Source organism: Schistocerca gregaria, chromosome 7, assembly GCF_023897955.1.
Source record: "Schistocerca gregaria isolate iqSchGreg1 chromosome 7, iqSchGreg1.2, whole genome shotgun sequence".
NCBI classification, from domain to species: Eukaryota; Metazoa; Arthropoda; class Insecta; order Orthoptera; family Acrididae; genus Schistocerca; species Schistocerca gregaria.
Window position 1 is genome coordinate 252,706,894 of NC_064926.1, and position 26,419 is coordinate 252,733,312.

General features: G+C 43.7%; 1 protein-coding gene across 1 annotated transcript in view; it reads left to right on the forward strand.

Annotated features, from left to right (window-relative positions):
* LOC126281966 (myrosinase 1-like) overlaps window positions 1-26,419 on the forward strand; it is a 286,428-nt gene that overhangs the window by 205,197 nt on the left and 54,812 nt on the right. The window contains exon 7 of the mRNA XM_049981342.1: window positions 16,027-16,174. Within this exon, the coding sequence (XP_049837299.1) occupies window positions 16,027-16,174 (148 nt within the window). The remainder of the gene's footprint in view (window positions 1-16,026; window positions 16,175-26,419) is intronic.

Sequence of the window (26,419 nt, forward strand, 5' to 3'; positions counted from 1 at the left end):
CAAGGAATTAAATTAGGAAATGATATGCAAAAAGTAGCACATGTTTTTTGTTTGGGAAACAAAATAAGTGACGGCAGCAGAAATAGTAACAGATTGTAGACTGGCGAAAGCAAGAAATGCATTTCTGCAAAATAGAAATATTTATTTGTTATTTGTTACAAAGTCTTTTCTGATGGTATTTATCTGGAGTGCAGCACTGTACGGAAGTATGAAGTGTACGTTTTAAGTTTAGACAAAAAGACAGTAGGAACTATTGAAATTTGGTGGTCTACGAGAATGAGGAAGAGTGGATGAGTGAAACTGCAAATAATGGAAATGTACTGAGTAGAGTAGCGAAGGGGTTGGTTGATATAATATATCCTGAAGCATGAAGGGATCGTCAGTCTGAGAATGTGTGTTGTGTAGAAAGTGTGGAAGACCAAAACTTGACTATAATAAGCAGGTTCAGCTAGATGTAGGGAGCAGTAGTTACGAAGAAATGTAGATGGTTACACACGATATACTAGCGAGGAGAGCAACTTCAAACTGGTCCCTGGACTGACCACCGCCGCCACCACCACCACCACCACAACAACAACAACAACAACAACAACAAAAACAATAATAATATGAACAGTCTCCTGATTGTTTTGATGTAGGTCTACACGATTTATGCTCATGTGCCAGCTTCTTCATTTCAGAGTAACACGTATAACCAACGTCTTCGATCATTATTTGGATATGTTCCAAGCTCTGTTATCCCCTTCAGTTACGGCTCTCTATGGCTCCCTCTAATACCATGGAAGTTACACTCTGACAACTCTACGCATCTACAACCATCCCATCGGTTCTTCTTGTTGCAATTTTTCATAAGTCCTTTCCTCACCGATTCTCTGCAGAATCTCCTGATTTCTTCCTTATCAGTCAACATACCATTATTGTGAATCACACTGTTTGTTGCGCGTCTGAAAAGAGACGTATGCTCGTATAGAGGTTGCAAGAAAAAAAAATAGAGAAGAAAAGAAATAAAGGTGCAGTACAGCTTTGGCACGATTACACGTGAAATCCTACGTGCTTTCACTAACTCAAGAGACTTGGTGTCCTATGCGTCTGGAGCTCACAATCTGGCGGTGTTAAAATGCCTTGACGTAAAGCGCACTGCCCATTCGGCTCTCGACTGTCAAACCGAAGATCAGCACAACGTGTGACGACATACCAGGCTCATAACTCATTGAACTATTCCATCCAGTACAGTATACACACGGAAAAAACATATACATAATTTATAAATATAAGTTCACTCTGTGCTAAACTACACCAACGCACTTTGTGCTTACGCAATGACACAATGAGTGAGTAGATTTGTACACTGTGTGAATCACTTTTGCAAATCACGTTTACGTTTTTGTTTTCTTTGCGAACTCACATTCAGTGTCAGAGATGCAGCTTTTATAATTTATTGCCTTTCGGGGCGTGCCCACACAGCCATCTCATTACTATAAATGTTATACTACGGGTTTGTTTTGCCAGTTCAGATGATACATTACTTTAAGTCATATCCTTGTACGAAGTCACATAGGGTTAATAAAGGAGAGATTCCGACATAAAACAAATAATACATCCGCAGTATACTAAAACGAGTAAACAAAAACCAGTATTTTATAAAAAATATTCTGGTAACACAATAAGAAATGATAAATCGCCGTTGATATACGTTTGGGATATCTAAATTACCAATAAGATGTTCTTTTGTACGTCCTGTAAGAATCGTTTCAAAAGCTGCGGATAAAGAATCGAATATCTGTGCATGTCTGTAAGTATCATCTAGACAGAACATGAGAACATTATACAATAACCAGATCTGCGTATCAAAGCCAGAGACAGATAGTTGAAGACATCTGTAATTGCCTCAGTCGTTGTACGGAATCTGCTTTTATTTTTCATCCGCGCAGCGGCTTTTATCAGCAACTAAGAATTACGATATGGCTAATTTGATGAGTAACAACCAGCACGGCACTGAAAGTGTAGGCCGTCGTCTTGTTTCTTAAATAAACATGATCATCAGAGCTGAGTGCATCCGTTCTCGATTGCTTAATGCTACGCAGGGATATTTATATAATGTGATCGTGCTTCCGTTTGTGCTTGTACAGATTCAACTGAAGAACACGAAAACCTATTCGTAACTATTGATTATGAAGACTGAACCAAGTATCTCTCGCTCATTAGAAGCAACTGATGCCAGTCGATAACGTCGTTCCTTCTGCGAACTCAAGCAATTAAACGAAGAAAAGGCATGTTTCCTGCGAGTTATCGGCATAAAAAGGCGCGTGCGTCGCTATATTACAAGAGATAGTATTGTCAAGCACGCTCAAAGTGCACCGGGGGAAAAATAATTTTTGCTTATAGGGCGTGGGATTTGCAGCGATAAAGAGAGAGCTGGGTATCTAATCTATCCGCTCACGTCTGGCGCATTCGTTATCACTCCGTGTCGGCCGATAGAACCTCGTGCACAAGTTTGCGGTGTGGTACTCCGCATCTGCTCGATCATGGCCGGATCTGATTGTAAAGAACACTTTGGCGCGATGGTCCCTCTGGGAGGAGACAATTCTTGGACAGGTTTCCAACACAACCTGCCTTCCTTTGTAATTTGACTATTTGTCTATCTAAATCACTTCGTACTACTGCCACAATGAAACCATTTGCACGACCTCCATCTGTTTGCTCCCGTGCTTTGTGACTATTTTGCCTGTCGGGAGGTCCTCAGTCATACAGGGTGGTTGTAATGGAAACTTTCGCAACATGAAAGGGCTCCCATGACAAACGAGCTTTCGTAGAACAATGAAAATTCGTGGAAACATTTATAAGGACATGCAGAAGAGGAATAACGAATAAACCACTGAAAGAAACACGTTTTAATTTTAAAATGATAGGGTAACATTTGTTAATAGCGTACAATGTTTACGTTCCAGATTACAAATGTTGCTCAATTTGACGATCATCTGCATCCAGGACAGCCTGAAACCGCACTAGAGTTTGCTCTATTGCTGCCCGAAATGACCGTGAACCATGGAATGTTCGGCTGTCGTGACACAGTTCGTGCCCTACTTTAAGGCCGCATTGCGTCCAGAACTCTCAGGTGCGACGCATATGGCCGTCAGCCTTTCCCAAGAGTAATTCCCAAATAGCCAGTAAATTCGAAAATTGGGAGTCAAGTTGCACATCATGCAGCCCATTATGCACAGTTTGAGTCGTAACACGACGTCCTGTCGCTGCACGAAAAGCATTATTCAAGATGGTGGCGTTGCTGTCAGGGTTCCTCCGAGCCATAACCCGGAGGTAGCGGTCATCCACTGCAGTAGTAGCCCTTGGGCGGCCTGAGCGAGGCATGTCATCGACAGTTCCTCTCTCTCTGCTTCTCCTCCATGTCCGAAGAACATCGCCTTGGTTCACTACGAGACGCCTGGACACTTCCCTTATAGAGAACTCTTCCTGGCACAAAGTAACAACGCGGACGCGATCGAACTGCAGTATTGACCGTCTAGGCATGGTTGAATTACAGACAACACGAGCCGTGTACTTCCTTCCTGGCGGAATGACTGGAACTGATTGGCTGTTGGACCCCCTCCATCTAATAGGCGCTGCTCATGCAGGGTGCAGGGTTGTTTACACCTTTGGGCGGGTTTAGTGACATCTCTGAACAGTCAAAGGTACTGTGTCTGTGATAGTATATCCACAGTCAAAGTCTATCTTCAGGAGTTCTGGGGACGGGGTGATGCAAAACCTTTTTTGATGTGTGTATTATTGTAAACTTTTTGTGCTGCTTTCACTGTCAGTGAGATATGGTCATTAGTTTTTCCCGTTTTGTTTCGGCTGCGTCTCCTTTCGGCGATTTGCTATCGAAAGAAACTGGCAGCGTTCCTGATTACCAAACTATCCCGGAAGCAGTTACACAATTTCTCCAGGGGACGGACAAAAATACGGAAACACGTCAAACACAACACTTACCTAACGTGATATACGAAACCCGTTGGCAATCAGAGCAGTTTCCAGTCGTCTCGGAATTTTCGGACTGTCGTTGGCGTGGATGGCGGAAAACAGCCCTGTTTTTGCATTCCACGTTCAACAGCCTGAATAGCTTGTTTCTTTTCTGAGAGAGTCGAATACTTCTACTTCTTTGAAGTCAGGTTTACAGCTGCAGGGGAGCGTGTTGTGTCACGAAATACTCCAGGCAAATGCCAGAACGGTTTCTTTGAAAGCGAACAGCCGATTTCCTTCCCCATCCTTGGACGCAATCCGAGCTTGTTCTGCGTCTGTAATGATCTCGATCTTGACGGGATGTTAAACTCAATATTCCTTCCTTTTTTTTAACATGCAGACTTTCGCCTCTAGCCAGCCCAATACTAGAAATATAATATCTATTCTTATTCCATTCTGAAATGATAGCACTCACTTTATGTTTTAGCAGACTACTTCTAAAATTACAAAACTTACTCCGGAAAGGTAACTTTCTTCTTTTCATCTAAATGTGAAAATGTATTGGAAGGTACAACATGGTCAAGCACGTAGGATAAACATTCTGTTCAAATTTTGTAGTATTTCAATGGAGAAAATCTTGTCAGTCCTGTATTTAATGATCTTGTGTTATATTATTACTCAACTACATGCCAATAATCAATAAGTGAAATGAAATTATGAAGTCTTATCAAAAACAAGTTGTAAGATAAAAACATTCTTAAATAAAAGCTATTGTCGACTAACACAAATTTCCATTTTCAATACAGAGTAAGCTGCTGAGACATTAAAGAAACTCCGGTCATTCGCAAATATCAAGTTATCGTCGTAGAAGTGCGTCTTACTTTTCAAGGCACAGGATGGCGCAATACCAACGAATTACGACTTTAACGTCCACACGTTTTAAAAATACAGGCTGAACATAAATAAGACCGACAAACTGCAAGGACTGATTCCTGACTGGAAGTGGAAGAAAAAAGGTCCTATAAACATGTGCCCGGAAGTGCGACGTTGTCATGCTAGATGACGCTGACGAAGGACAGCTTCTCTGACCACGTACCACATGCTCCTTGGGCGTTGTAGGCTGCGTGATTGGCGCAGCGTACTGTAAGCAGCAGAATGGTCTGGTGTTCGTATCTGGAATAAGCCGAGATGGTGTTTGTGTACGGATAAGCAGATGGTCGATAGGCAGCACGGTTATACCAAAACAAGTACCCTACGAGACACCAATCACATCACATAACATTTCAAGCCGTTTTTGGGCGCTTGTGTGATCACGTGCAGTGAGGCGGCGGGCAGTGCGTACACCGCATTTGAAAGATCTGGTTCTACAAGATACTGAGACGAGCCCTAGAAAAAACTCGAGGCAGGAGGTTCGCCAATATGGTGCAAGCCGAAATATCATTATAGGCAACGAATTTTCTCCCGGTGAGCAAGCAGCATCACGTCGGCCCATTCTTAGATATGTATACATCGTTAAGCGCAATGCTGTACGGGCTTGCAGTGGCTTAGTGGCAGCTGTCTTCAAGGTGAAAATACACTAGTGGCCATTAAAATTGCTACACCAAGAAGAAATGCAGATGATCAACGGGTATTCATTGGACAAATACACTCCTGGAAATTGAAATAAGAACACCGTGAATTCATTGTCCCAGGAACGGGAAACTTTATTGACACATTCCTGGGGTCAGATACATCACATGGTCACACTGACAGAACCACAGGCACATAGACACAGGCAACAGAGCATGCACAATGTCGGCACTAGTACAGTGTATATCCACCTTTCGCAGCAATGCAGGCTGCTATTCTCCCATGGAGACGATCGTAGAGATGCTGGATGTAGTCCTGTGGAACGGCTTGCCATGCCATTTCCACCTGGCGCCTCAGTTGGACCAGCGTTCGTGCTGGACGTGCAGACCGCGTGAGACGACGCTTCATCCAGTCCCAAACATGCTCAATGGGGGACAGATCCGGAGATCTTGCTGGTCAGGGTAGTTGACTTACACCTTCTAGAGCACGTTGGGTGGCACGGGATACATGCGGACGTGCATTGTCCTGTTGGAACAGCAAGTTCCCTTGCCGGTCTAGGAATGGTAGAACGATGGGTTCGATGACGGTTTGGATGTACCGTGCACTATTCAGTGTCCCCTCGACGATCACCGGAGGTGTACGGCCAGTGTAGGAGATCGCTCCCCACACCATGATGCCGGGTGTTGGCCCTGTGTGCCTCGGTCGTATGCAGTCCTGATTGTGGCGCTCACCTGCACGGCGCCAAACACGCATACGACCATCATTGGCACCAAGGCAGAAGCGACTCTCATCGCTGAAGACGACACGTCTCCATTCGTCCCTCCATTCACGCCTGTCGCAACACCACTGGGGGCGGGCTGCACGATGTTGGGGCGTGAGCGGAAGACGGCCTAACGGTGTGCGGGACCGTAGCCCAGCTTCATGGAGACGGTTGCGAATGGTCGTCGCCGATACCCCAGGAGCAACAAACACGCGATCTAGTGTGGAAGTGGCGGTGCGGTCCCCTACGGCACTGCGTGGGATCCTACGGTCTTGGCGTGCATCCGTGCGTCGCTGCGGTCCGGTCCCAGGTGGACGGGCACGTGCACCTTCCGCCGACCACTGGCGACAACATCGATGTACTGTGGAGACCTCACGCCCCACGTGTTGAGCAATTCGGCGGTACGTCCTCCTGGCCTCCCGCATGCCCACTACACGCCCTCGCTCAAAGTCCGTCAACTGCACATACGGTTCACGTGCACGCTGTCGCGGCATGCTACCAGTGTTAAAGACTGCGATGGAGCTCCGTATGCCACGGCAAACTGGCTGACACTGACAGCGGCGGTGCACAAATGCTGCGCAGCTAGCGCCATTCGACGGCCAACACCGCCGTTCCTGGTGTGTCCGCTGTGCCGTGCGTGTGACCATTGCTTGTACAGCCCTCTCGCAGTGTCCGGAGCAAGTATGGTGGGTCTGACACACAGGTGTCAATGTGTTCTTTTTTCCATTTCCAGGAGTGTATATTATACTAGAACTGACAGGTGATTACATTTTCACGCCATTTGAGTGCATAGATCCTGATTAATCAGTACCCAGAGCAACCATCTCTGGCTGTAATAACGGCCTTCATACGCCTGGGCATTGAGTCAAACAGAGCTTGGATGGCGTGTACAGGTACAGCTGCCCATGCAGCTTCAACACGATACCACAATTCATCAAGAGTAGTGACTGGCGTATTGTGACGAGCCAGTTCCTCGGCCACCATTGACCAGACAATTTCAATTGGTGAGAGATCTGGAGAATGTGCTGGTCAGGGCAGCAGTCGAACATTTTCTGTACCCAGAAAGGCCCGTACAGGACATGCAACATGCGGTTATCATGCTGAAATGTGGGGTTTCGCAGGGATCGAAATCTGAAATGTAACGTCCACTGTTCAAAGTTCCGTCAATGCGAACAAGGGGTGACCGAGACGTCTAACCAATGGCACCCCGTACCTTTACTCTGGGTGATACGCCAGAATGGCGATGACGAATACACGCTTCCAATGTGCGTTCACCGTAGATGTCGCCAAACACGGATGCGACCATCGTGATGCTGTAAACAGAACCTGGATTCATCTGAAAAAAGACGTTTTGCCATTGGTGCACCCAGGTTCGTCGTTGAGTACACCATCGCAGGTACTTCTGTCTCTGATGGAGCGTCAAGGGTAACCGTAGCCATGGTCTTCGAGCTGATAGTCCATACTGCTGCAAACGTTGTCGAACTGTTCGTGCAGATGGTTGTTGTCTTACAAACGTCCCAATCTGTTGACTCAGCGATCGAGACGTGGCTGCACGATCCGTTACAGTCATGCGGATAAGATGCCTGTCATCTCGACTGCTAGTGATATGAGGCCGTTGGGATCCAGCAAGGCGTTCCGTATTACCCTCCCGAACCAACCGATTCTATATTCTGCTAACAGTCATTGGATCTCGACCAACGCGAGTAGTAATGTCGCCATACGATAAACCGCAGTCGCGATAGGCTACAATCCGACTTTTATCAAAGTCGGAAACGCATTTCTCCTCCTTACACGATGCATCACAACAACGTTTCGCTAGGCAACGCCGGTCAACTGATGGTTGTGTATGATAAATCGCAGGCCGCGGTGGTCTCGCGGTTCTAGGCGCGCAGTCCGCAACCGTGCGACTGCTACGGTCGCAGGTTCGAATCCTGCCTCGGGCATAAATGTGTGTGATGTCCCTAGGTTAGTTAGGTTTAAGTAGTTCGAAGTTCTAGGGGACTAATGACCACAGCAGTTGAGTCCCATAGTGCTCAGAGCTATTTGAACCATTTTTGTATGATAAATCGGTTGGATACGTTCCTCATGTCAGCACGTTGTATATGTTGCCACCGGCGCCAACCTTGTGTGAATGTTCTGAAAAGCTAATCATTTGCATTTCACAGCATCTTCTTCCTGTCGGTTAAATTTTGCGTCTGTGGCACGTCATCCTCGTGGTGTACTAATTTAATGTCATTTAGTGTATGTATCCTGCATAACAACCGCTACTATTTCTACCACCTGCGATCGGATGGAGGCTACTTTTAACATGTGTTGTGACATGGAAGCGGTGCAGCTCTATAATTTGTTCCGGGACTATTTGTTGTTGTTGTTGCATGCACACCGTCCATTTCTGGACACATGTTCGTAGGACCTCTTTTCGTGCGTTTCCAATTAGGAATCCGTCCATGCAGTTTGTTGGTTTTGTTAATGTTCACCCTGTATTTTGCTCCCCACAAAACTCTGTAACTGAGGAATTAACAAGATCCTCCAAATAGCTTTAATATATTATGCGACAGTGAAATATGTACAACTCGTGATGTTTAGAAACACTGCACAGAACAAAACCCCACGTCTCACAACAACAAAAACAGTATAATGAGTCCCTGATACACTCCTTTGGTACGACACTCTCCTCTATACTATCCATTTTCAGGTAAGCAAAGGAGTGTCGCGAAGAACTGAGAGGCAGAAGGCATCGCAAACAGCTAATGAAACACTGAACTTAGAAATATAGACTGTTTGCGGGAGGTGTGTCATGACAATCGCTCCGATTTACCACGTATTCTTCTATTTATCGGAGTATTTAGTTAAGGAATCGGACAACTACCGGGTGGTTATAATTAAACTTTACCTACTGAACACGTTATAACACGGAAACTAATTACCGTGTGATAACCAAACTTGGTAGCAGTAATTTCCAGAGTATTGGCTGCATGATTTCTATGCCTCACAGCGCTACTGTCCAGTTCCTGCAGTGGCATTCAGGTGCCGTGATCAGTCATCGTGATTCATAGTCTCACGCACCTGACCAGTAGCAGTGCACTTGTTGGCAAATGGAGCTTGGACAAGAGGAGCAGGGCACTATTAGTGAAGCTATCTTATCAAAACAACAGTAATGCTGCAGCTGGACTTCGAGAATATCGCCGGCTGAAAGGATTAGGGAAGGGGCCTCTTTCTTCACCCGCTTTGCGGAGCATGACGAAGAAGTTCGAATCAAGCAAAGAACTGGACGTTGCTCCGGAAAGAGACCGACGACCGGTTGCACCACAGGTGGCTGATGTAATCGCTGTCGCTGTGGCAGACAACGCTGCACGCAATTCCCGATCGTCAGGTAGTGCGCGTGCTGCGGCATTACAGTTGAACATCCCGTGGTCCACTGTACGGAAGGTGCTTCGAACTATTCTCAAATGGTACCGTAGCTTGAACTACAGGACGAACAACGACGTTTTAGCCCAACACCGACTCAAAGGAAGGCCTCGGCGCTTGTTCGTGACGTCACGTCAGCTAGGCACGGCGAACGCCAGGTCTGTTGCAGGCATACTCATAATGGTGGTGTCTCCCTCTCTGACACAGGAAAATGTGAAACTATTGGCGGTAGTTGACCAACACACATTGTCCTGAGAGATTTCTGCAATCAGTTAATTGTGCAACTCATTACACATCTTAACCAATAGTGTACTTCTGAACTTAAATTTCCACTTGTTTTAAGGATTGACATACAAAAACAACCTTATGGTCCAGCAGCAACACATTTCGTGCTCCTTTACCTTATTTGTAAATCTGAGGAAGTTACGTTTGTACTGGGTTGCTTTTACAAGAAACTGTGAACAAATTGGTGCTCTTCTTTAGGTGTCTTGGTTGAATATGAGGTGAGAAGCACTGAATGTTAGTGAAATATCTTCCGAGTGTACACGTTGGCGGACGGGGTGGGGGACAGAAGAAGAAGCAAAAGAGAGATACTTGTTTTATCAAATAAAATTTTTTTATCTTATAAATTTTCTCCTTTCAGTTGCAAGAGGGGAATATCTTTTCTAATGTGCATGTTTAAAAAAGTTTAAGCTTAGCAGTATTTTCGGTGTATGGAGCTATTTTGTTTCCTGTTTAGAATTCCTTTCGTTGAAAACGAATGTACTATAATGACTGGCAACAGCTGGACATTTACACATGTAAATTAGTTCACATTTCCAGTGACGATGTCAAACGAAAATAAATAAATAAATAAATAAAAGAAACGAGTTAAGTGTAAGGGGGTTGGGGTAAGTTTCGATAGCAAAATGGCTCAAGTAAATATAGGTACTTGAATGTAAAATTTCCGAAGCCTGCAAAGCATCTTCTCATATTGATCTACGTTTCTTTCGACAGGATTCAGTAATGGCTCTGAGCACTATGCGACTTTACTTCTGAGGTCAGCAGTCGCCTAGAACTTAGAACTAATTAAACCTAACTAACCTAAGGACATCACAAACATCCATGCCTGAGGCAGGATTCGAACCTGCGACCGGAGCGGTCGCTTTGCTCCAGACTGTAGCGCCTAGAACCGCACGGCCATTCCGGCTGGCGATTCAGTAATACAGAACTATGATCTTCATTTGTAGCTTTACGATAGTAAGAAAATATTTCTTCTAAATAAAACTTCAGAATCCAAAACAATACCAAACGTTTTGTGCAAAAATAACAGATTTATAGTGATAAGCATGCCCAGGCGTTTCTGCCTGCAACAGACCTGGCGTTCGCCGGGCCTAGCTGGACGTCACCAACGAGCACCGAGGCCTTCCTTTGAGTCGGTGTTGGTTAGCCTCGCTCTCGACTTTCTGATGAGGATTGATCTTGACGATGGCTGATCTTGGACCATTCTATGGACAGACGAAACTCATTTCTCTCTGACTGGTGAGGCGAACACACAGAATTTCCGATTGTGAGGATCCTCACCTCCAGTCACTGTGCATGAAGTTCCTCTGTGTGGTGAACGTACCACCGTGTAATGTGGCTTCATACCTACGTTCATATCTGACCCATCCTTTTTTGAACAGGTTGACGCTCAAGGACCAAAGACGTGCAGTGTGACTGGCCAGCGTTATTGTGATATGCTTCGCCAGCGTGGAGAGAGACGCATTGAACTCAACAGTTTTAATGTGAGATGGGTACCATCGAACATCGCTCGATGAGTTCACCTGCTTCTCCGAAACACATTTGCAAACGATCGATTTATGAGTCGATCGTTTTCAAGTACTTGGTCGGCACGATCGCCTGACCTCACTCACTTTGATTTCTTGTTATGGGGCTACCTGAAGGACAGGGTTTACCAGGGTAACATTCAGACATGTGCTGATCTAAAGCTTAGCACGTCGAGAGAGGTAGCCAGCATATCTATGGACATGCTTCGTTCTGGTTTGCAGAATGCAGTCCTGCACTTTCAGACTCTTCTGGGCACTGATGGGCGCTACATTGAGCCCCTTTTGTAGCAATACTGGTACTGGTATTTGATGCTATAATGTACCATAGCAGCATATTAAAAGTGTTTCAGTTTAACTGATTCTGCATTATTTCTCTGTCCCATGTCGTTGACATTAATGTTATCAAGTTTTGTACTCGTACGACACTTAGTTTCCGTGCTATACCCTGTTAAACAGGGAAAGTTTAATTACAACCACCCGGTGTTTCTATTTATCGATGTTCGAATTTGGACCTACTTGATCGAGCAGTAGCGGCTCCAGTTCACGAAAATGACAAGGGCCGGGTGCAAACCACATGCCCATCGACACCGCATCCAGTGCCGCCCTTGGTAGTGGAAGACATGGCGGTCGGTCGCTACCAATGGGCCTACCACGGTCTGTGGACGGAGTTTACGTTTACGTTATGACTGCACTGAAATGTCTCTGGAGAACTGTGACTGGCTTGGGCACTGTTGGACAACAGGTGGCAGGTGTGCGTGAACTGATAGCACCATGAAAGAGCTGAGCTGATCTTCGAACACAACAGGAGTTAATCTGACAAGGTATCGCTGCCGGCCTAGTTCCGTACTTGAGAGATATTTCAGCTGACGCCCAGTGCGTCATCCGCATCTGATTGTGATTCATCAACGATAACGGCTCATCTCGTGCTGCAGGTCGGCTGGGAAGAGATCCGTTGATCTGACCGAGGTGTGCAATTCGAGAATTGGCATGTCCCCGTGTGTGGTCAACACCGCGAGGCTATGGTGTGTGAAGCCGCTGTCTAGGGCGTCGCGTTTTTCGGTGGATTTCACTTCCCAAAACAGTCTAGCTTTACCACGGAATATCCTGTTTTCACCACAGCAAATTGCATGTCTCGTTACCGCAAAATATTAGAAATCAGTACCGCAAATATAAAGAGTAAAACAGCTTACCTTTGCAATGGCAGCGCAGCGCACTGGTTGCCCCGGTGAAACTTTTGTCCCAGTGACGGACATGCTGGAAGCGATTTGCAATTCTTTATACGTATTCCAGTAACGATGATTCACCACGCTGATATTTGTCCCTCAGTTCAGTAGCAACACGCTAATACGCACGGTCACGTCTATCTGTTTTTCTTTTAGAATGCACTGTGTTGAAATACAAGTAAGTTTCGCTTTGGAATATTGTTTTAATACCTCCGTAAACTCGTGAATAGAAGGATGGTGTTCGTAAAATTGTTGTTTTAAATGTCAATGAAACGACTCCGCAGCCTCTGTGGTTGTGATTTGATCTGCTGGTATACTGGACCATAAATCAGGGGGGACTTCAAATGGTTCAAATGGCTCTGAGCACTATAAGACTTAACATCTGAGGTCATCAGTCCCCTAGAACTTAGAACTACTTGAACCTAACTAACCTAAGGATATCACAGACATCCATGCCCGAGACTGGATTCAACCTTGCGACCGTAGAAGTCGCGGGGTTCCGGACTGAAGCGCCTAGAGCCGCTCGGCCACCGAGGCCGGCAATTCTTCTTCGTGCGCTTCCACAAAACGTCACCCGTCATCATTTTACTCTGGTTTCTCTATTTAAAATTGCCCTTAAAAATACAGTCCACTCCACGATTTGTTTTTATGAAGTCCATTCTTTAAACGCTTAAAGTGAAAAGCAAAAGATAAATGCACTTTCATACCACTGTCGGGTCTTTGTTCCACTACCTACGTAAAACAGTAACTTCCGAAAGTGTACATGGAGATAACCAACACACCCACACCACCGAACACAATATACAGCCTTTTACCTTGTGCAGCCCCTACAGTAACTTTCACCTGTGCCCACAGTCAACACACCAACTTCGATGCAGCGCCATCTGCAAGCAGCAGTAGAGTTATGTACGCAGGATGGGACAGAATAAAAGCGAAGGTGCAAAACTTTTCTAGCATGTAAACATAAATTCAGTTTAACTAAACTGTTTTTATCTTTTCCGATTACGAAAAGTATTTTTTTCGGTAGTGAAATAAATTTTTCTGAAATTCTTTTACGTTTTTCCGCATTTGAAACCAATTTTTTTAATGACAACACGTGCATCTATGTTACTGTGTGAGGAATGAACTATTGTTTCTGGGATCTTGTCCTTTTTCTTCCTTGCAACAGTTTTTGATTGGTTTGAGGCGGCCCCATCATGGCTTCCTCTTCTATGTCACCCTTGTTTCCAGTACTGGGCGCAGTTAGAATTTTTCTCTAAAATGCTTTTAAGAGATCGTTAGGCTCGCCGCGTTTTGCTCCTTCTGTAAAACACAGACTTGACAAAACATCCTTTCTTTGCCACACAGCTAAAATATTACGAGGTGAATAGTTACATTTTTGCTTAGGCTCTATCTGCATTTAAGCGAATGATTTAGATGGAAGACCCTTCATTCGTACTAACTGGAATTTTCACGAAATAAAATGTGATTCTGATGTAACATTCTCGGCTACAACATAAAACTGCTTGAAATTATCAGTCGGTTTTCGTACTGGTCATTTTACTTTTAGCTGTCAGCTGACATCCGGTGATCCACGATCTTCGCTTTTGGTTTCCTTTTCAGAGATTACAACTAACATTGCTGATTTTTTATGTAAGTTGGAGTCCCTTCTTATAGGCAGTGACATAACAGGCTTTGTGGGGGATAAATTGACACTAAGCTCAACTTATTTTCTGACAGTTGCCTTATGAAGTATTTTGAAACAACTGAGGTATCTCAGTCAAGTGAGAGGTCAAAATATCTCAAGCGAGATAAGTAGTTTCACCTAAGAGACGACATTTTAATTATTATTAATAATTTAAATACAGATAACTTTCAAAATTTTACGTTGCCGAACGCTTGATTTGTCATAAGTCTTTCCATTATCAAGCACATCGTCAAGACTGGCTGCCCTCGGCTTTCCCCAAACTACGATGATTGTCATCTGACTTATGAATACCGGAAATATAGTGGCGTATGGCCCAAAAATGAAGATTTAGAGCCGGCCGCGGTGGTCTCGCGGTTATAGGCGCTCAGTCCGGAACCGCGGGACTGCTACGGTCGCAGGTTCGAATCGTGCCTCGGGCATGGATGTGTGTGATGTCCTTAGGTTAGTTAGGTTTAAGTAGTTCTAAGTTCTAGGGGACTGATGACCACAGATGTTAAGTCCCATAGTGCTCAGAGCCATTTGAACCATTTTTTGAAGATTTCGATACAGATGTACCAAACAGATTCTGATATGGCCTTTAGTTTGCATATATTGTGTGCTCTTGCTTTCTTGATGGAAGAATTCCTTGAACTGTTCAGTTAGTCTCCTCCATTTGTGATATTATCTTGCCATTCCTTAAATTGTTCAATTAGTCTCCTCCAGTTGTGATATTAGCTTGCTATTCTTATTTCTTTTAATTTATTTCGCTTTCGTAAGTAGTTTGTACATTTTTAACCCTATACATTTCATTCAGTATTTCCTGGAGTTTAATTTTGGCTATCTTTCGAGATGATTATGTCGTCTATGAACTTTATATTTTAATAAGCTGATTTTCACTTGATTTAATGTTTCTTTTGAAACGTCCCCTTAGAACAATTTATACAAGACTGTGCTTAAACTGAAACACAATATTTTTAGCGCAACGCAATCTGACTTCCAAATTTCCCTACGAAAGAATGGCCCTGATTAACATTAACCTATACGTTTCACAAATCACTTACTTCACAAAAATCTTCGTTACTCGAACTACTGCAATACAGCAAGCGCCACTACTGCCAGCTAACTAAAAGATTCAAACTACAGAAGTCACTAACTACTGATAGGCACAGTTAGCAAATGAAAGATTTTAATAGAGAACAAACAATGTATTTACCTTAATAGTCATAATATATATAGCAGTTCATGACACCAATTCTTACAAATTTCAAAACTCCGCCATCTCTCTCCCCACGTCCACCACTGCTGGCGGCTCACCTCCAACTGCGCAACGCTACGCGCTGTTAGCATCCAGCTGCTGCTGCCCAACACTACAATGGCGAGTATTACAACAATGCCAACCAGCCACAGACTGCACACAGCACAGCCAGTGATTTTCATACAGAGCGCTACGTGGCGGCGGCGTTACCAATAAAAAAACCTAAACAACCTACTTACACTTTGACTTAAAACTTCAGCTTTGAGAATAAATTGGACTCTGCCTTTCATTCTTATTAATATGAATTTATACTGTATACATAAAGGTGACAGAAAGTAAGAACTTTACCGCTGCTGTATTAATGTTTGATTTTTATGTCGCAGCTCGGCTGGTTTGCTCATCCAATTTACACCTCAGTCGGCGACTACCCAGCGGTCATGAAGGAGCGGATCTACAATAACAGCATCAAGGACGGCATCTGGATCTCTCGGCTACCTCAGTTCACGGCGCAAGAGATCGCTGACCTCAAGGGTGAGTCCAGACCACGTAAGACAGACGTAATAATGGGCTTTGTGCTGTTCTTGTAATCCACTGATTGATCCGTTGCTAGGTGACTACAGTTTTAGAAATTGGACTAGTATAGCAAAGTAATATCTTTACTCCCTGATTTGGTGAAGCAAGAGCTGTAAAATTCTGAATTTAGGAAGTTGATAGACATAGGCCGTTCGTGACATCTATCTACCTCGTCTCTGTATGTCGAGTATATCATCTCCGTATGTCTGCTGTGTCGCTTAGAAGAACCTCTAAATAACAGCATTTGCCGTAGTGCCCTGCCCATATTAACAATTTTTACTTACTGTAATTCTAGTGCGATGACTTTTGGAATTACAAATAATTCTAAGTTTGTGTCGTGTTAACCATGCTAACGTATAAACGTATAAACTGCATAAAGCACCAGAAAAACACAGTTTCACTTTACAAGCGTCAGGAATTTTATACTAAAAGAGGCATTGCTATCATTCTTGTGACAATAGATTTTGTAGCTTTCTGGCATCTGGACGTCTTTTGACATATAATTAATCATTGGCGTTCATTGTCTTCGTTTTATTGCCTGACTAAGTACCACTTCACTTAAAGATTCTATGTCAGAAGGAGAACGGAAACCACTGCATAAATAACAGTTTTTATTTAACTATCTTTGAAAACCAGAAAATTTGGTGATCAAAGGCTGCTAAACAAAAACGTTTACAATTTTACTTTTCACGCTCTATTGGATTTCTTACGTAACGGACATGTTTCAGATTTGTACTTCACGTTAAGGACTGACCCCAAAGCGTGGCCACGGGGAAGTCGACAATGTTGCCAGATCCCTCTCAGTAATGCCAGTTCCAAAAGCACAGTTGTAGAAAACACCAGTCAGATTTAACATATGTGGAGACTAATATGGCATGATGTGCCATCGCTCAATTTCTGTAAAGTAAGCTCTTATTAAGCCCATCACTTTTCATTATCTGATTTATTGTTGTTTAGCTTTTAATTGCTAATCGATGCACTGAATTGCTATTGCTTCCGTTTATCAGGGTACATGAAAATTGTATAAGACCGAAAAGAAAAAAAAGAAAGAAAAAGAACATGACACCTGAGGTGTTTGAAATCATTTAAACAATGTGTGACAGCTACGGAACCGACTGAAGTGAAGATCGTGATAGTGCTAGTTGAGTACGTAAATAAACTACGTCATAGGTGGGACAGCGTTTTCTGACGTAGCTTTCGTAACTGTAACTACGATTTAATATAAGAAATGAGTCATGACATTGTTGTGAGTTTGCACTCTCATAAATGAAAACATTTTACTGAAAAATGCCTAATGGAAGGCGAAGGAGCCTAATGTTGCAGATATTGCGGTAATTAGCGACAAAAAGAGTGTTAATACAATAAAGGCACATAATAATAAAACAATGATTTCTTAGAAGTCAGTGCGCCGATTTATATACTCAAGAAGCTGAGAGAAAGCATACCTAATCATAGGCTCGATAATATCATATTTTGTATATGTGAAAAGGCCGTTCAGCTACAGTAACAAATGATAATGTTCGCCGAATCAAGTGAAATTCGTGATTATTCCAGTAGCATGTGACATGCTTAGCGATATTCCATTCGTTTTTGTTCCTCATTTCTTGGCTATATTTGATGTTGGTAACGCTGCAAGAAGGCTTCAAATTATGACCACATGTCAGTCACAGAGGCTCTAGAGAAAGGAAGCGGTTCACCCCGGCCACTGTAGTTTGCAGAAACGGGTGCGGTAAACCCCTGCTGAAACCTCTGGTGGCAAAAGCTGCATTACTGGCCATTAAAATTGCTACTCCACCAAGATGACTTGCTACAGACGCGAATTTCAACAGACAGGAAGAAGATGCTGTGATATGCAAATGATTAGCTTTTCAGAGCATTCACACAAGGTTGGCGCCTGTGGCGACACCTACAACGTGCTAACATGAGGAAAGTTTCCAACCGATTTCTCATACACAAACAGCAGTTGACCGGCGTTGTCTGGTGAAACGTTGTTGTGATGCCTCGTGTAAGGAGGAGAAATGCGTACATCACGTTGCCGACTTGGATAAACGTCGGATTGTAGCCTTTGCGCATGCGTTTTATCGTATCGCGACATTGCTGCTCGCGTTGGTCGAGATCCAATGACTGTTAGCAGAACATGGAATCGGTGGGTTCAGGAGGGTAATACGGAACTCCGTGCTGGGTCCCAACGGCCTCGTATCACTAGCAGTCGAGATTACAGGCATCTTATCCGAATGGCTGTAACGGATCGTGGAGCCACGTCTCGATCCCTGAGTCAACAGATGGGGACGTTTGCAAGACAACAACCATCTGCACGAACAGTTCGACGCCGTTTGCAAATGGTTCAAATGGCTCTGAGCACTATGGGACTTAACATCTGTAGTCATCAGTCCCCTAGAACTACTTAAACCTAACTAACCTAAGGACATCACATACATCCATGCCCGAGGCAAGATTGGAGCCTGCGACCGTAGCAGTCGCGCGGTTCCGGACTGAGTGCCTAGAACTGCTGGGTCACAGCGGCCGGTCGACGTTTGCACCAGCATGGAGTATCAGCTTGGAGACCATAGTTGCGGTTACCCTTGACGCTGCATCACAGACAGGAGCGCCTGCGATGGTGTACTCAACGACGAACCTGGGTGCATGAATGGCAAAACGTCTTTTTTCAGATGAATCCAGGTTCTGTTTACAGCATCATGATGGTCGCACCCGTGTCTGGCGACATCGCGGTGAACTCACATTGGAAGCGTGTATTCGTCATCGCCATACTGGCTTATCACCCGGGGTGATGGTATGGGGTGCCATTGGTTACACGTCTCGGTCGCCTCTTGTTCGCACTGACGGCACTTTGAACAGTGGACGTTACATTTCAGATATGTTACGACCCGTGGCTCTACCCTTCAATCGATCCCTGCGAAACCCTGCATTTCAGCAGGATAATGCACGACCGCATGTTGCAGGTCCTGTATGGGCCTCTCTGGATGCAGAAATTGTCGACTGCTGACCTGGCCAGCACATTCTCCAGATCTCTTATCAATTGAAAACGTCTGGTCAATGGCGGCCGAGCAACTTGCTCGTCACAATACGCCATACTCTCGATGAACTGTGGTATCGTGTTGAAGCTGCATGGGCAGCCATCCAAGCTCTGTTTGACTCAATGCTCAGGCGTATGAAGGCCGTTATTAAGGCCAGATGTGGTTGTTCTGGGTACTGATTAATCAGGATCTATGCACGCAAATTGCATGAAAATGTAATCACACGTCAGTTCTAGTATAATATATTTGTCTAATCAATACCCGTTTATCATCTGCATTTCTGCTTGGTGTAGCAATTTTAATGGCCAGTAGTGTATTTTCACCTTGAAGACAGCTGCCACTAAGCCACTGCAAGCCCGTACAGCATTGCGCTTAACGATGTATACATATCTAAGAATGGGCCGACGTGATGCTGCTTTCCCACCTGGAGAAAATTCGTTGCCTCTCCCTCCAGATCTTGTTATACGACCAAACGGGTCTTGGCCGCCAACGTGCGTAGTTGCAAAGGGCGTGGCTAGCAGCCGATACGAATTACTTGATGTTGCGTTCTGGAAGTCGAGAATGGGAAATTGCTGCAGGGTTCTCCCGTATTTACGTGAATAAAGCGAAATTTTCGTTGGTCACTGTGGCAATTTCTGGGTGTCATCCCCTCCATGCTTTTTCCTTAAAAGCGGGTAGTCGGTTTAGAGTAGAATAATTTCGGTCACTTACGGCCCTGCTCAGACGTTTGGGCCTGGTGGCGATTGAGGTGCATATTTTCTAAGTTTGGAGTAATTGTTGCATTTCACATTAGTGCTAATCACTGTCTACGTGGCAGACAGTTTACGGAATTCGCTACGGAACATGTGTTGTGCGGTTAACTGTATTGTTTCTTTAGTCTTGGACTCGTTTACTTAGCACTGGCGAGCTGCAGAGATTGGGAAAGCTTGTAGCGTTTCACATGCAGTCTTCCATGTAGATGAGGTGCCTCTACACAGTGTTTTCGAGATATTCGTGATTAAATTGAGCCTCTAGAGAGCCTTGTGTTTAATTATGATTTTGTGCTTGTTGTATCCGGAGCAATTTCTCAACTAACTTTTCGTGACTTTATGTACATATCGTTAGAAACTTACGCTCTGTTATTTTAACGTAGTGTATTCAAGATGTTAGAGTAAATAAATGATTTATTAAATTCAGACCTGATTTGAATCTCACAACCAAATTATTTTCCTACAACTGATCCTTGTTAGGGTATACTCTAAAAACAAATACAACCCATGCATTACTGATTTGTTTGTCTCACTGTGACGGTGTTCCATTTCAGAGGAGATGGCGACTGTTAATGTCACTGAGGTATCTCAAATATAGGTTTATAAATTCTTAGATTATGACTGAACCATATGAAGCAACCAAGTTACTGAATTAGTCAAATCAAAGTTATACTTTTCAAGACTTACCTGACGTAAATGTTGTCACAAAAACAAAAGATGTTTAAAATGCTCATACTTATTCTCCCTTTCTCCCCCTGCATAACTATATTTGTGAAACAGTGAATACTGCCAATTTAAAACTGACCGAATTGAATCAAATTCTATAAAATGCAGGACAACTGAAATAATGAGTTCAGACGTCCAGTTAGCCACGGTTAAATTACAGGGCGTAGAATAAGAGCATCCTCACGTGGAAGCGTCATTAATGCTTTCGATCCACATTAATGCAATGCCAGGTATAAGCAAGTGGATCTGTGTGTCACGCATTAAATTAGGAAAGAAGCAGAAGGAACTGTATGATGAAAGAGTTGCCTGAATTCATTTCGTAATTAAGTTTATGAACCAAACACACCACTATAATGTTAATCGCAGACTTACCAAGTGCAGCAGAACACAAATGAGGCTAACGTATTTTTGAAACAATTTTGTTTTTGCATATCACTGCTATCCTCTTTAAAGACGTTACCTTGGTCAGTTGTACATCGATGAAGGCTTTGTTTCCAGTTTTCGTAGCACTGCTGAAAGGCTCCAACACCATGTCAGAAAAAAAAGGGAAGCACCTAGAAGGGGAGAACGGAAAAACATCTTGGGTTGAGAGGCTATCTGATGTTATGTCAGTGACGACAAAGTCGAGTGAAATTTGCGAAGAACTTCGCAGTAGCCAACTTACCAGTATGGCGCTGCACCCACTGTACCCACTAATTCGGTTTGGAAGTGTGCTGGAAAGCTGTTTCTTCCTCTCCACAGGCAAGCTGGTCCAGAACTGTTGTAACAGGTCCTTGATGCCCTGGACACTGGGGCTAGGACAGAGTTGACGTACGAGCTAGTCCAACACATGTATTATTGGGGACACATCTGGGGATATTGATAGTAATAGTAGTAGCAAAGCATGGTGCATACTATTAATAAAGGCATACGACGTCTGTGTACGAGCATTGCCCTGTTGAAAAATTGCACCTCTATCTCTACTGTCGCTTAGTACTAGCTGTGACCTGAAATCACACCCTACGGTTCACCACACCATGATGCCGAGAGAAACAACACCGTGCGTGTCCAAAACATGGGAAACATGGACTTGCCCAGATCGCCGCCTTGCTACCCGACGAGGGTCAAAATGGTTCAAATGGCTCTGAGCACTATAGGACTTAACTACTGAGGTCATCAGTCCCGTAGAACTTAGAACTACTTAAACCTAACTAACCTAAGGACATCATACACATCCATGCCCGAGGCAGGATTCGAACCTGCGACCGTAGCGGTCGCGCGGTTCCAGACTGTAGCGCCTAGAACCGCTCGGTCACTCCGGCTGGCGACGAGGGTCAACCCGGACAGTAGAGAAGGGCGAGTCATCGCCGAAGAGAATGCTACGCCATTTATTAGTAGCGCGTTCTTTCCGGTCTCGGCACTACTCCAGACGCAGGCGTTTTTATTGTGGTGTTAAGAGCAGTCCAGTCATAACACAGTGCTTCCGTAGTACGACAGCTGCTAGGCTCCGCCCAATGGTGCGGTTTCGCACTGAATAGTTCATGGTGTCCGTCGTTTGTTCTTGAAAACTACCAAGATGAGAATCATAGAAGTAGATATCCTCGGTGTAGCAAAGCGGCTTAAATCATTAATAAAGGCAAGGCCTCCGGTCCCTACTGTATACCAGTCAGGTTCCTTTCTGAGTATGCTGATACAATAGCTCCATATTTAGCAGTTACATACAACCTCCCGCTCACAGAAATTTCCGTACCTAAAGACTGGAAAATTGCTCAAACCACACCAACACCGAAAGAGCGAAATAGGAGTAATCCACTGAATTACACGCCCATATGACTAACGTCGATTTGCGGTAGGGTTTTGGAACATATATTGCGCTCGAATATAATAAATTTCCTCGAAGAAAACGATTTATTGACACATAGTCAACACGGATGCAGCAAACGTCGTTCTTGTAAAACACAAAATAGCTCTTTATACTCGTGAAGAAGGGGATGTCAAATTGATTCCATATTTTTAGATTACCAGAAGGCTTTCGACGCGGTTCCTCACAAGCGTCTTCTAACCAAATTGCGTGCCTGTGGAATATCGCCTCAGTTGTGCGACTGGATTCGTGATTTCCTATCAGAAAGGTCACAGTTCGTAGTAATAGATGGAAAATCATCGAGTAAAACAGAAGTAACATCCGACGTTCCCCAAGGAAGTGTTATGGGCTCTCTATTGTCCCTGATCTATATTAACGACATACGAGACAATCTGAGTAGCCCTTTTAATTGTCTGCACTTGATGCTGTCATTTACCGTCTTGTAAAGTCATCAGATAACCAAAAAGAATTGCAAAATGCTTTAGATAAGATATCAGTATGGTGTGAAAAGTAGCAACTGACCCTGAATAAAGAAAAGTGTGAAGTTATTCACATGAGCACTAAAAGAAATCCGCTAAATTCCGATTACACTGTAAGTAACACAGATCTTAAGATTGTAAATTCAACTATATACTTAGGGATTGTTGTATACATGGAAGAAGCCTGGAGATACTGGAAGGTATCAGATAGATTATATAATGGTAAGACAGAGATTCAGGAACAAGGTTTTAAATTGTAAGACATTTCCAGGAGCAAATGTATACTTTGACCACAATCTGTTGGTTATGAACTGTAAGTTGAAACTGAAGAAACTGCAAAAAGGTAAGCATTTGAGAGGATGGGACTTGGATAAACTGAAAGAAAATGAGGTTGTAGAGAGCTTCAGGGAGAGCATTAGCGAACGATTGACAAGGATGGGGGAAAGAAAGACAGTAAAAGAAGAATAGGTAGCTCTGAGAGACGAAATTGTGAAGGTAGCAGACGATCAAGTGGATAAAAAGACGAGGGCTAATAGAAATCCTTGGGTAACAGAAGAGATATTGAATTTAATTGATGAAAGGGAAAAATATAAAAATGCAGTAAATGAAGCAGGCAAAAAGGAATAAAAACGTCTAAAAAATGAGGTCGTCAGGAAGTGCAAAATGAATATGAAACAGGAGATATGATATTGCGTGAAGAGTTTGACAGCGCACTGAAAGGCCTAAGTCGAAACAAGGCCCCGGGAGTAAACAACATTCCATTAGATGTACTGGCAGCATTGGGAGAGCCAGGTGTAACAAAACTCTACCATCTAGTGAACAAGATGTATGAGACAGGCTTAATACCCTCAGACTTTAAGAATAATATAATAATTTCAATCCCAAAGAAATCAGGTGTTGACAGATGTGAAAATTATCGAATATCAATTTAATAAGCCACGGCTGCAAAATAATAACACACATTCTTTACAGAGGAATGGAAAAACTGGTAGAAGCCGACCTCGGGGGGAGATCAGTTTGGATTCGGTAGAAACGTTGGAACACTTGAGACAATACTGACCCTACGACTTATCTTAGAAAATAGATTAAGGAAAATCAAACCTACGTTTCTAGCATTTGTAGACTTAGAGAAAGCTTTTGACAATGTTGACTGGAATACTTAGTTTCAAATTCTGAAGGAGTCAGGGGTAAAACACAGAGAGCGAAAGGCTATTTACAATTTGTACAGAAATCAGATAGCAGTTATAAGAGTCGAGGGGCATGAAAGGGAAGCAGTGGTTGGGAAGGGAGTGAGACAAGGTTGTAGCCTATCCCCGATGTTATTCAATCTGTATATTGAGCAAGCAGTAAAGGAAACAAAAGAAAGATTCGGAGTAGATATTAAAATCCATGGAGAAAAAATAAAAACGTTGAGGTTCGCCGATGACATTGTAATTCTGTCAGAGACAGCAAAAGACCTAGAAGAGCAGCTTAACGGAATGGACAGTGTCTTGAAAGGAGGATATAAGATGAATATCATCAAAAGCAAAACGCGGATAATGGAATGTAGTCGAATTAAGACGGGCGATGCTGCGGGAATTAGATTAGGAAATGAGTCACTTAAGGTAGTAAAGGAGTTTTGCTATTTTGGGAGCAAAATAACTGAAGACGGTCGAAGTAGAGAGGATATAATACGTAGAGTGGCAATGGCAAGGAAAGCGTTTCTGAAGAAGAGAAATTTGTTAACATCGAGTATTGATTTAAGTCTAGGGAAGTAGTTTCTGAAAGTATTTGTATGGAGTGTAGCCATGTATGGAAGTGAAACATGGACGATAAATAGTTTGGACAAGAAGAGAATAGAAGCTTTCGAAATGTGGGGCTACAGAAGAATGCTGAAGATTAGATTGGTAGATCACATAACTAATGAGGAGGTATTGAATAGAATTGGAGAGAAGAGAAATTTGTGGCCCAACTTCATTAGAAGAAGTGATTGGTTGGTAGGTCATCAAGGGATCGCCAATTTAGTATTGAAGGGGAGCGTGGAGGGTAAAAATCGTAGACGGAGACCAAGAGATGAATACACTAAACACATGCAGGAGGATGTAGGTTGCAGTAGGTACTGGGAGATGAAGAAGCTTGCAAAGGATTGAGTAGCATGGAGAGCTGCATCAAACCAGTCTTCGGACTGAAGATCACAACGACAACAACTTATGATTACAATTACAAATAACCTAAACTGGAACGATCACTTCGATAATGTTGTGCGTAGAGCAAAACAAATACTGCGATTCATTGTCAGAACCCTTACAAGATGCAACCTATCTACTAAAGAGACTGCTTACACCACGCTTGTCCCTCCTATTCTGGAGTATTGCTGTGCCGTGTGGGATCCGCATCAGGTAGGACCCACGGGTGACATCGAAAAAGTTCAAAGAAGGGCGGCTCGTGTCGTACTGTCACGAAATAGGGGAGATAGTGACATAGACATGTTACGTGGATTGGAATGGAAATCATTAAAACAAAGGCGTTTTTCGCTGCGATGTGATCTTCTCACGAAATTCAAATCAACAGTTTTCTGCTCCGGTCGCGAAAACTTTCTGTTGGCTCCCACCTACATAGGGAGACATGATCACCACAATAAAATAAGAGAAATCAGTGCTCGCACAGAAAAATTGTAAATGCTCTTTTTCCCGCGCGCCATATATTCCCTACTATGCCTAGTAACAGCACTAAACGTGAACAACACTAACGCACTCTGATGGCCGTTCGACCTGACACAGGGAGTTGCAGCTCTAGTCATTGTGTACTTGTACGACTTTACCTTGACATCCGAACCTGTTTTTTGGGTGCTTTACTATTTTTGCCATACCTCTGTCCTTGGTACACTCCTATGGAAGATACTAGTGGTAAGAAGGTGGGTTTCCATTCTGAAGATTCTCTTTAAGCTTTTTCATAGTTCCTGATAATTTATAACGGTTTTCGCTATCTGGATCAAGCTGGATGTTTTCATTTGCTATAATCGGTTGCGATTATCTACGAAAAACTATCAAATTGTGGGCTATGTGTCATGTGAAGTTTAACTAATTGAAATCGGTTGTAATAAATAAAAAGAATGTTTGTGATGATGCTGGAAAATTGCTACAGAAAAATGTAAAATAAGGTGGATGTACTAGGGAACTGGTACAACACAAAAATTGCTTTTTCGACAAAAGTTGGCTGATGGAAATGGCCATGGTCATGCAGAATCGAGCATTGCGGACTATGTATAGTGTCGCCCGCCTTGCTAGCCCCGTGGTCTAACGCGCTGCTTCCCGAGCGGGAAGGCGTGCCGGTCCCTGGCACGAATCCGCCCGACAGATTAGTGCCGGGCAGCCTGCAGATAGTTTTAAAGGCTG